At 43.7% G+C, this 12,229-nt stretch overlaps 1 protein-coding gene across 4 annotated transcripts in view; it reads left to right on the top strand.

Annotated features, from left to right (window-relative positions):
* Positions 1–2,871: 2,871 nt before the first annotated feature.
* Positions 2,872–12,229, top strand: part of ptbp3 (polypyrimidine tract binding protein 3) — a 73,242-nt gene continuing 63,884 nt past the window's right edge. Inside the window, exons 1-2 of one of the 4 annotated variants that reach the window (XM_033018178.1) lie at positions 2,872–3,165; positions 4,049–4,082. In XM_033018178.1, coding sequence (XP_032874069.1) covers positions 3,158–3,165; positions 4,049–4,082 — 42 coding nt within the window. In that variant the 5' untranslated portion in view covers positions 2,872–3,157. The remainder of the gene's footprint in view (positions 3,166–4,048; positions 4,083–12,229) is intronic. The other 3 variants (XM_033018177.1, XM_033018179.1, XM_033018181.1) reach the window with 3 other exon arrangements.

Raw genomic sequence — 12,229 nt, 5'->3', positions numbered from 1 at the left:
TGTTAACGGGCACGAGATGTCTCAGATGTTGGTCAGAGGGGTTAGACGGGGCGATAGGATGCAATCAAGGTCTGCAGGGTAAAATGAGGACATTGCAAGGGAGTAATGTCAATTTATGAGGGAAGTGGAGGAAGGGCAAGATGATAGGGAGAGCTGCAGATGATGGTCATTGTGGAGGATTTTAAGACTTTCCCACTGCATTTCACAGCAGTGTTCCAGGGAGAGTTAGGTCCGATGTAACAAAGACTCAGCTCTTAACAAATTGGTTAAGACTTGCTTCCCCAATAAAGCTTTGTGGTGTTTGTAAATTGTTTGTACAATTTAAAAAGACCATCATCCATTGTGCATTATACACCGATTGACATCACAATGACACCACACCCACATAAACTAATTTCTGATTACAATTCTATCACATTGGCATAAAAATAATGCATTACATTCTTGATGTCATCATAAAAAAAGCACAATTTCCTTGGAAGATTGAGATTTGATATGTCAATGAATACTCTCTTGAATTTCTTGGGGTGTATGGCAGAGAATCTATTGACTCATTGCATCAAATCCTGGTGCAATGACAGAAGTTCACTCTAACCTCATTTGAGTTTCCCAATGTGGCCTCTTCTACATCGGCAAGACCAAGTGTTGATTAGGCCATGTTGATCTTTCTGTCCTGGCCTCCTCTATTTCTACAATGGGGCCATAGGTAAATTGGAGGAATAGCACCTCACTTCCCACTTGGGTAGCTTCTAACCCAATGATATGAACATTGAATTCTCAAATTTCAATTTAACGTAAATGACTGCCCCCTCCCCCCTCCACCAACCCCCCCCCATCAACTTCCTCCCCCCCCCCCCACTGCTCCAGCTTACCCCCTCCCCCCCCCCCCCCCCCCCCACACCACAATCAGTCTCAGGAAGGGTCTCGACCCAAAACTTCGCCAATCCATGTTCTCTAGAGATGCTGCCTGACCCACAAAGTTACTCCAGTACTTTGCGTCTATTTTCGTAAACCAGCTTACTTGTAGTTCCTTGTATCTCCATGAGTTGAGTTTAGTTTCTTGTCAAGTATGTGGAGGTACAGTGAAAAGCTTTTGCTGCATGCTAATCCAGTCGCAGAGACAATGCATGATTACAATCAAGCCATCCACGATCATGGAAATAACGTTTAATGCAAGATAAAGTCCAGTAAAATCAGATAAAAGATAGTCCGAGGGTCTCCAATGAGGTGATGGTAGCTCAGGACTGCTCTCTAGTTGTTGATAGGATGGTTTAGTTGCCTGATAACAGCTGGGAAGAAACTGTCCCTCAATCTGGATGTGTACATTTTCACACTTCTATGTCTCTAATCCCCTCCACAGATGCTGCCTGACCCACTGAATTCTTCCAGTAGTCTGTTCTATTCAAGATTCCAGCACCTGCAGTGTATTTCATCCCGTCTTTATATTTGACCAAATACCAGAGATTCTGTATATATGTAATTTAAGAGGAATGAACTGCAAGAAAAATTATTTAATTACTCCACCCAATTGTCATTGTTGTGGATGATGGGACAGATGATTTTTTGGCTGCTGAGGAAGAAATAGACTTAAATTGTTCACTTCATAAATTTAAAGTATAATTATTGAAAAAGCAAAGAACTGGTAGTTGCCAGAAATCTGAAATTAGATCTAATTCTTTTCATATTTCACACTATGCTCTAAAATAAAATATTGGCCAATTGCAACGTCTTTAAATTATCAGTGAATGACACATTTACAAAAACTCACTAGAAACAGTGATTTCACTCAAGGCTATAATTTGAAATGAATTTATTAAAATCATTTTATTCACCCACGCCAGACCATTTGTTGAGGCACAAACCACATTTATTCCTTCTAACAAAAGGAAGAACAGAATGGTATGATTTTGAGCTATATTCATAAAAACAGAAAATGATGGAAACATTCAACAGGTCAGACAGCATCTATAGGCAGCACATTGGTGCAATTGGTGGAGCTGCTGCCTCACAACAACCAGAGACCCAGGTTTGATCCTGACCTTGGCTGCTCTCTGTGGGGAGTTTGTACATTCTTCCTGTGACTATGTGGGTTTCTTCCGGCTGCTCCAGTTTCCTCCCAGCCCCAAAGACGTGTGCGTTTGTAAGTTGATTAATCACTGTAAATTGCCCCGAATGTTTCGGGTGTGGATGTGAAAGTGGTATAATATAACTAGTGTGAACTGGATGCTCAGTGTCGAAGGGCCTCCTCCTTGTTCTATCTTTAAACTTAAACTAAACTACAGGAAAATAAACAAAAACATCCTCAAAACAGTTGCAAGCAGACATGCAGAGTGTTTCCAGCAGCTTCTGTTTTAAAAAAAAAGATTTCCAGCATCTGCAGTTTCATCCGTAATGGTGTGGTGGATACAGATGGTTATCACCCAGCTCCGGCCAAAGCAAGGGAACCAAACACCTGAAGCACTCAACCCGTTCAGAAGCAAATGCCTACCCAGAACATTAATTATACAGGATACACGTGGGATAACGTCAATTTGCACAATTAAAAAGGGATGCAAAATAAACGTGCATCAGAGTACATTTGGTGTGTTTTTGTAATTTCAAAAATAAACATTATTCGTGATAAAAATATGGGAAACAATAACAATGCAAAATTCTTAATACGTTCTTAGTATGTCAATATTGCTAGTGTTATACCCAGTAGTATTAGCACCTCGTTACACGTTTGTTTTTATTTTCATTTGGAGTGGGGTTTTTTTATTTACAAAAATGAATTTATCCGGAATGAAAAATATATACAGTGCAAAAACTTTGCTGTGGGTTGCCGTGGGTTGTGAACTTGTCGACACTGCTGAGGCCCGGTGGCCATTTTGTGAATGTGAGTGCGAGGTGGAGACAGGATTGCAAAGGAGGAGCTTCTCTTCCGCCCGCCTATCTACCCCCACCTCCCTCCAGTCTCTTTCCGTCAGCTTTTTGCGCTGGCACTCCTCATTCCCCTCGGTATTACTCACGGCGGGAAGTTGTTGCTGCCGCCTTCTCCTCGGTCAGCGCCGCGTGTTTGAAAGGCTCGCTCGCGGCAGCCCCCAACCGTCGCCCGCCAACGGCCGCCATCGCTGCCCCTTCTCGTCGTGTATCTGTGCATCAGACGGGCGTGTGTGCGATGGACGGGTAAGTTGATGGTGGCCTCTTGTGTTTTTTCCCCCCTCTCCTCTTCCTCCTCGGCCGCGGGCTTACGCTGGCGCCCAGGCTCGACGACGCCGTCTTGTTTTCCTTTTCAACATATATTGCTGTGTCCGTGGAGGATAACTTTATGGTATTACACAAGTGACATTTTGTAGTCCGATCACGTTGGGATTTCAAGACAGTTCGGTCAAGAGTTTTAATTTTATACTCTTAACTTCGATTTTTTTTTTGTACGTTTATTGAGCCTTTTTTTAAAACAATTAATAAAAATGCTCAGTTAACTTGGACGAAGCACGATAATTAATTCACGGTGCATTTTTAATGTTTTGCAAAGACGTAAATGTAACGAGAGAGTTTATTTGTGAGTGCGTTTCATTTTTTTTAATCAAGGGAAAGTTCACCCCTACCCTTGAAGCCAATTCTGTCTGCAACTATGTGGTTTGTGGTAATGAGTGAGGGGCTGGAGGGTGAGTGCTAGTTTACTAGTCAGAGTACGATGGCTTTTCCCCCTCCACTCTTGTCTCGCTTTGTACGAGCGACCGTGATTCAGATTGTAGTTTGGTTTGCACGATACCACCATGCTGGCAGGAAGAGCCTTCCCCATTATGAAAGCTTAGAGACTTTTTCTGCTCTCTTAACTCGAGTAGCTTCGTCTGTGCTCTCCCCTTTGCCTTTAAGAAACAAAAAAACTCCTGCAATCATAAACCATAAGCTGAACTTTCTACAAGCTTTCCCTTTTGTTAAAATTCATTTTTAATTTTATAAATTATTCCACCAACCCATCCCCTGTCTCAAGTTTCATTGTGTAAGTAACTGGAGCTTTAACTTTTTTTTCTCACGTTCTCTTTCCCCTTTTCCTTCCCTACAGCATTGTCACCGATCTTATAGCAGTCGGTTTAAAGGTAGGAGTCTTTTCTCTCTTTCTAACTTTACTTTTTTTCCCTTTATTAATTTCATGCATTCTTCTTGTGTTTATATGCTTTGAAAAGTTCAGCCTTGAATCTCTTGCCTTTTGTGTTTCATTGTGTCGCTTAGAGGTTTTTTTTCCCTCCTTCACCATTGGTTTACCGTCACCATTTTCTGGCAGGGCTGCTGTTTCAACAACAGCTTCTCAAACAATTAGTCATAGGGTTGGCAGCAATGGAGCCGTTTCTCATCGCTAAAGGATTATGTGAGGGCCCGAAAAGCTTTTGCGACGATTATAGGTAACTTGGTCACGTTTTTACTGAACCTGGTCACCAACTTGAAACAAGAGATTAACGCACAAAACAACAGGAAGTGTCTAGCTCTTGTTAAAGGAGGAACTGGTGTTTTTTTTCCTATACTGTCGGGGTGATACTTTAGTGAGCTATTTGATCTGTGTCGTGGTTTACAAGAGAACTGCGTGAATTTAAAAAAAAAATATCCACTGAAGCTACGCGACGTGCAATTATCAACGCGCTTAGTTCTTTAACACGGGTCTGGGAAAATTATGATGCGTTTTAAGTGTGTGATCTGCATTGAGGTAGTTTTCCCTTGGGGCTGTGCGCAGCCAATAACTGGTGATGTTTTCTGTGCATAACCGTGCCCATTGTTGGTCTCAAGGGGCAGAAGTGTACATCAATCTCCGCTTCTTGATTTAATGGTTCCCAGGAGAAATTGTATACAATAATACACAAAACTTAATTTTCCTAGAACACAAACTTATATCAGTGAGGGAACAAACTACAAGAAACAGACGCAAACCGTTGATGATGAAACATAGAGAAACTCAGCGGGTCAGGTAACACCTGTGTAGGAATGTACAGACTATGCTTTGGGTTGAGACCTTTGTTCACACTGGAGTAGAGGGAAGAAAGCTGGAAAATTAGACCGCCTGGCAAGTGATGGGTGGAAGATAGACACAAAAAGCTGGAATAACTATCTTCGGTTTAAACCAGCATCTGTAGTTCCTTCTTCCACAAGTGATTGGTGAATATAGGGAAGATGCTCAAGGCCGGAGGTGAAAAGGAGACAAAATGGGTATTAGATAAATAAAGGAAGAGGAGTGAAATGTAAAGCCAGAAGGACAGATATTGGTGAAAGAGGGTGGATTTAAAGGAAGCTGGGAACACTGGTGGGAGGTGGAAAGGATCAATGGGGGGGGGGTTGGTTTCCACACCAGATTAATTGTAGGTTGTAGAATCTATGTGTGGATGCAATATTTTATGACCAAGCTTGTAGGTCTGGACATAACTTGTCAATTGGTACCATTTACTGGTGAATGATTTCTCTGTTCCCAAGTAATAATAATAATATATTTTATTGTCATTGCACATATGTGCAACGAGATTTGGTATGCAGCTTCCATCCGATGTCATAACTTAAACAACTAATAAAATTTAGATTTGGATACCCCGAGAAACATGATTTATAAAAAGAACAGTAAAACAGTCTAAAGTGCAAATGTGTCTGCCGGGTCGATGTGCGACGTGACCATCCGAGGGAGACAGTTCATGGGGGTGGGGTCTTGATACTTCAGCATGTTATGCCATTAGTGCTGGTTTTCAGATCATTTCCTTTGCTTGCAGAAAATATTATGGTGGACATGGGCAATTTTCATTGCAGTTGTTACCCGAGGGCTTCTGCAGTGAAAGAATAATTTCAGAGAAAAATATGTAATGTTATAGCTGAAGTTTTGGATTCATTTTTAAACAGAATTTAAGGTTGAACCGGGATTTTCTTTTAATTCAGCAGAAACATTGAGCTGTTAATATTTTATTGATCAATTGTTAGTGACTCAGATAGAACTTTTGTTCATGCTGTTGGTTAGTAGCTAATGTTTATTTGTACTTGTAGAACTAATAATTTCTTGAGGGTTTGATAATTGTTTTTCATAAGACAAGTTACACACACCAGACCTTCATGAACAAGGATATCTAATTCAACAGCATGTTGTCAACTGTGTTACATGGGTATGGACATCTAAATCGGTTCAGTCCTGATGTAGAATTGTGAATCTGTGGAATTCTCTGCCACAGAAGGCAGTGGAGGCCAATTCACTGGATGTTCTCACGAGAGAGTTAGATTTAGCTCTTGGTTCCAAAAGAAATCAAGGGATATGGGGAAAAAGCAGGAACGGGGTAGATGATCAGCCGTGATCATATTGAATGGCGTTGCTGGCTCGAAGAGCTGAATGGCCTACTCCGGCACCTATTTTACTATGTTTCTATATTTTTTTCCATGTAGAATCCCAACCAAGATGTCAGTTTCCACCTTTTTCCTCCACTGGTGCTGCTTTTAACTCGCTGATTTTACATCTGCGATCTCTTTTGCGTTCAATCTAAATTGTTTTATATTTTTAAAAAATCACCCAAAGGTTCCACTCTTCTGGCAAAAGATGGGCTGATTACACCAGACTCTGCTATATGGTGGGATAAACTTGGAACAAATATCTAGATTCAGTTGATTGCAAATTTGAGTTGCCATACTTTGCAGCTTGTTACATATTGATGTTCATCTGGTTCCAGGAGGAACAAAGCAATTGACCACTATTGTACAGTAGTAACAATAGGTTTCTAGAATACACAATTCTTGATTTGAATAAAGGCTAGTCTGTGCCTTGGGTGGGTTAAGAGAATGTCAAATTGTACTGTATTGTAAGAGCAATTGGGGTGAAGAAAATAGCTTTGATCGTTGGGAGTCATGTTTTAGGTTACAATCTTTGACACTTGGAATTTCTGGACATGATCTTTTAATGCAGCAAAAATTATTAATGGTCAAGATAGTTTTTGACATGTAAGCATATTAAAGCCACTGACTAGCACAAAAGCATGTTATTTATCCAGTCCATGAATTTGAGATTTAAATTTATTTGTTTTTTGTTTGGGTGTTAACCTCCAAGCGGGCATTATGTTCAATTATAGTCTCAGTTTGTATTACAACAGATTATTTGTTGCATAACAATTGTAGTATCTTTTAATGTCTGTAATTCTATATTTGGATTGAGATGGTCCTTGACAGCATATGGAGTGAGTGGGAGAGTGCTTTCTGCCTACCAAACTAATCTGGAGTTGTGGGGTGACAATTGAGAGCCTTATTTATTGACTGAAGTAGAATGAAGCTGGCTGATGGCTTCGATTAGTTCATTATAATGGCACAATACCCCAATTGTTAATTAGTAGGGCTGAAATACAGCACACAACCAGCCTAAAAACTGGTTTTGGTGAAATTTTTTTGTTTTGTGAAATCAATTTTGCAGCATGAATAAGCGAGTTCGGTATTCCTAAAAAAGCAAGGAATCATGGGATTTGTCAAAGGTCGAACGCTATAAATATAAATTGAACTCAGCGCTGTAGATTCAGCGAGTATAGTTTGGGTCCGATTTTCTCACTTGTGTATGAAGGAACTGCAAATGCTGGTTTAAACCAAAGATAGTTACTCCAGCAGACCGACGGGACACAGGCCCCCAGGGCGGAGAACCCACAGCCAGCGCCAACTCTCACCCAACCCCACTCCAACTGCAGAGGAACCCCCTCCCCGATGGGCCGCTAGGGCGACAAGGGCCAGTTAGCCCATGGCCTGGGCTGAGCTCCGCACCACTGGTTTCTGCCCCTACGGTACCCGCTGCCACTTCATCCACAACCCTGAGGAGGAGCGAGGGCCCCGGCCACGCCTGTGCCAGAGCGCCAGCCTGGGCTCTGCCTCCTCCGGCCCAGCACCAGACTGGGCTGCGCTGCGGGCGGCCTTCAGCCCCGACCTGGAGTTAGAGCTGGCTGGGGCTGGGCAAGGGAGGGGGAGAAGGTTGCTACTGCAGCCAGCACCACCATCACCAACAGTACCCGCAGTTCCAGCGGGCGCCCAGCCTGCCCACGGCCAGCAGGAGCCCGTCCGCAGACTCTCTGACCAGGACGACTCCAGCAGCAGTGGCTCAGAGTCACCAGTCTTCGAGCAGAGCCGACGGCTGCCCATCTTCAGCAGGATCTCGGTGTCGGACTGAGGGGAGGGTGATGGAGGTGGAGGGCTGCCGGCCAACTGGGCAGGACAGGCAGAGCCGAGCTGCAGTGCCGGCTGCAAGTCCAGAGCCACCCTGGACGCCTCCGGACAGGGACGGGACACCGAGGAGGGGACGGGGATGGCCCAACAGCAACTCAACAGCTCCCGCAGTGACGGAGAGCCGGGCCCGACCCTGACTACAGATGAAACGCAAGCCTGCACACAATGCAGCACCACCGTTGCCTAGACTGTTTTATAGTTAGTGACCTATGACCTGGGCATGCGCAGTCGGAATACCGAACTCGCTTATTATCAAGTGTATGCTTTTAAATTTGGTTGTCCCTTGATTCATTAGCATTTTGCAATTCTACTGTCAGCTAGATCATAAATGATGGTTGCCTCGCCAACAGTCTGTCTTGTCCCTTCTCCGTTTTTATTATTTTAAGTGTGTCTTGAATGTCTTATGTGGGGGGTGGGGGGAATCGGCAGAAACCTTTTTCAGTCACTTACCTCGATGGAGGTGCGATTTTTCCTCCGTGTCGCATCTCCTCCCCCACCCCCCCCCCCCCCCCTTCCCCCCTTTGCGGCCTACAACGTGGAGTTGTGCGGCCTTTCCTGGAGACCAGCCCGGAGCTTCAAGCCGCGGATGCGGCACGGATTTACCATCGCGGAGCCTGGGATCTTTTGCCGAGGATCGCCAGTGTTTGAGCTCCGACCGTGGGGTCTGTGGACTTTAACACTGTGAAGCAGCGGTCTCCGGTAAGAAGCGGCCGAATCGGGAGTGTTCCTATCCGTCCTGACGCCGGAGTTTCGATCATCCCGACGAGAGGGCTCGAACAGCGGACCGTCGGCAACGGCCCCGTTCAATGGCCCCGACCACGAGTGAACAGGAGGAAGATGACTGAAGTTTATTGCCATCCATTACAGTGAGGAGTGTGGATGTTTATGCTAAACTTTATTTTACGTGCTGTGTGTATTTGGCTGTATTGTAACTCAAATTTCACTGTACCTTAATTGGTACATGTGACAATTAAATTGAATCTTGGTTCCTTTTGTGTAATGTTTGGGTGTTCAGTACGTTTAAGAGCCGATCTAGTTGAGAACGGGAAATTCCAGTGCAGATACCAGTGACAGGTAGCCGTTTTGTAAGACTATGCATTTTAAGCAAGGGCTATCTTGTCTAGTCAATTTACAGCATCTTGGCCAAATACCTCTGGTAAGGTGGTCCCTTGGATGTTTTCTGAAACTTAAAATAAATAGTACAACTGTGACATTTTGGTTCAGAAAGTCTGTTCCCCCTTTAGTCTCTGTATGACATTTAACTTAATTCAAGGATGATCTGTGACTTCATTTAATTGACTTTAGTGTGCATTTCTTAACTCTCAACAAGACGTCAGTATCAATTGATGTAATTTCTGTAAGCTTGTTACTGAGCGAGGACCAGGATGGCCTTTGAATAAAGAGCTACTTGTTAAATGGCTTAACTGAAAATTCATTCATGTCTGTGTATTTTAGACTTGCCAACAAGTATGTATTATGAGATGTGGTGTTTCTTGATTTTGTATTCTATTACTATTCTTAAGTTTAAAAAAGAGAGAGATTTATCCACTATCGATAACTGTTGGATCTTTAAATAGCTTTTTGTTAACTAGTAAAACATGGTGATTTTCCATTAGGAAATGGACTATTTAACCGTGCCATTCTACATTGTTTTGTAAATAGTTTTTGGCATAGTTGTCTTTCTTGGTGTTGCATTCTTCCAAAGTTTTTTCTTTCAGAGATGAAAAATGGATTCTTGTATCTCCAGGACACACTGTTAAATATAATGGGAATCTAACTGATTTTCACAATTTTATTCAGCATATTGTAACAATGTTATGCACATATTTACATTATGAATTCTGTACTTAAAATCCATAATTACTGCAACAAGAAATTAATGTAATTCCTTTAATGGCAGGCCATAACACGAGTGTGGGTGGTAGTTCAAGAACAGAATCCATCCTTTTTTTTAAATCCACCTTGTATTTCTTATTTTCAACTACAGATTTTCTACAGCCCAGCAGCCAATCCAAATGATATGTACAATTTACGAAAATGGGGGAAATTAATTAGATATTATGGTTTCCTAGAGCACCATCTGTCCATCACTATGGGTATTATTTTTATGCTCTGTAGAAAATTGATTATCAAACTGTTTTGTTTTGTCAGTTCAAAAACCAACAATAAAGGGTGACACAAAAAGCTGGATTCAAGTAAGTCAGCAGATCAAGCAGCATCTCTGGAGAACATAGAGAGCTGATGGTTTGGGTTGAGACCCTTAATTAAAAAAAAAAAAAAGCTACTTGGCCCACAAGTTTCTCCATTTGCAAGCTACAGAGCTCCGAAGTACTTTTATGAAGGCAGGAATAAAAGCAGCAGTAGAGATTTTTGAAAAACAATGAGTTTGCTTTCTTGTCCATACCATTTTGAAAATAATTCCTTGCACTCTGGGTATCATTAAGTTTGATCTTAAACATGTATACATAAATAATACTCTGATCTTGTGCTCTTCCGGTTTTGTATTTGCGCAAAAACGGTACGTGATAGCACTACGATTTTCGCCACCTTATTCACCATTCTCCTTTGCTACAAGGGCAACCGGTTTTGTTCCGATCGATGGTATATTTTTAATATCTTGAAAACCGTGCATGCGCAAATTGGTGCCCTCCTGTCAGTCGCCCGGGTGGCGCCTGCCTCTCCCGGCGTGGAGAATATAAAGCTGAAGGAGCGGAATGAGCATCACCAATGCTCTCGCCCGGCAAGGAGAATATAAAGCTGAAGTAGTGGAGTGAGCACAACCCTCCGCTGGCTGGAACGGCGTTAGTGGGCGCTTCCGTGGTGCCCAGCCGCGTGCGCTGTCGGCCGCTTTGTCAGACCCAGGCTTCTACCCGTGAGGCCCAGGCCGGGGTTCTACGCGGTGATCCAGGAGGCATCGAGGCCGCAGCGGTGAGGCCTCACGAAGATGGGGCCGTGGTGGAGCCTCGGTGGGGTCTTTCCGAATTTCAAAATCCGCGGAAAAATCTATCACTTCCTCTTTTTTTCAGTTTTTTTCAATCTCATGTCTGGTGGAGGAGGAGGGGGAAATAGAGGGAGAGGAGTGGGGGAGGTGAGGAGGGATAGTAGGGAGGATAAGGGAGGTGAGTGGGAGATGGAGGGTTATGGAGGGGAGAGCAGTTACGGAGGGAGGGCGTGACAGGGTAGGGTAAAGGAGGGAGGGATGGAGGAGAGGGGAAAGAAGAGGGAGGGTGAAGAGGAGAGGGAGGGAGTGCTGGGAGTTGAGGGGAAATGAGCTGCGCTTGCGCAGTTGGGGGCTATGCGTGGTGGTGGAATATCGCGTTGGGGGAACGGGTGAGTGGTGGAATATTGTGTTGGGGGAGCAGACCCAAAGGGCTTGCACTTAGTCTAGTAATTAATAAATGCATTTGTGGGCTTCTGCTCAAGATATCAAATAATGAACAAGAGCCGATTCAATTTTCTCACTATAACAAAAAGCATCTCTGGAGAGAAGGAATGGGTGATGTTTCGGGTCGAGACTCCCACACAATAAAGGGTGTAACTCATTCATGTCATAAATTGATGGGATGCCTCGTTTTATTCATTGGGGTGTTATAGGAGTACAGGTCCACCACTGGTTTTCTGGCAACTTGTAGCCCCCACCCCCCTCCAAATGTGTTGCCTCGGTCAGATGAGGCGGTCAATCTCAACCTCGTTGAGACTTCTGCGCCGATCGATGGGTGGAATTTGCTCCCTGAAGCTAGGGCTCTGGTATTTCAGAGCCGGCAGATCCCCTAATCGGCAGATTGAATTTGCTGCCTGTAGCTGTGGCCCTGGAATTCTGACTGGAACCGGCAGATTGGTTTTCATAGTGAACTTCCATGGCCAATTGGCGGGTTGAATTTGCCACTTTTAGCTGAGGCTCTGAAATTCAGGCCCGGCCGGAGCAGGCAGATTGTTTCTCATAACAGACTTATGTGGTCAATCGGTGGCCAGGGCTCTGGAACTCCAGCCAGAGTTTAAAAACTTTCGTTCCAACCCCATAAGTATTTTACAGAGC

This window comes from Amblyraja radiata, chromosome 3 (assembly GCF_010909765.2).
Source record: "Amblyraja radiata isolate CabotCenter1 chromosome 3, sAmbRad1.1.pri, whole genome shotgun sequence".
Lineage (NCBI taxonomy): Eukaryota > Metazoa > Chordata > Chondrichthyes > Rajiformes > Rajidae > Amblyraja > Amblyraja radiata.
The sequence above is the reverse complement of the archived record's forward strand: the minus strand, read 5'-3'. Positions and strand labels throughout refer to the sequence as shown.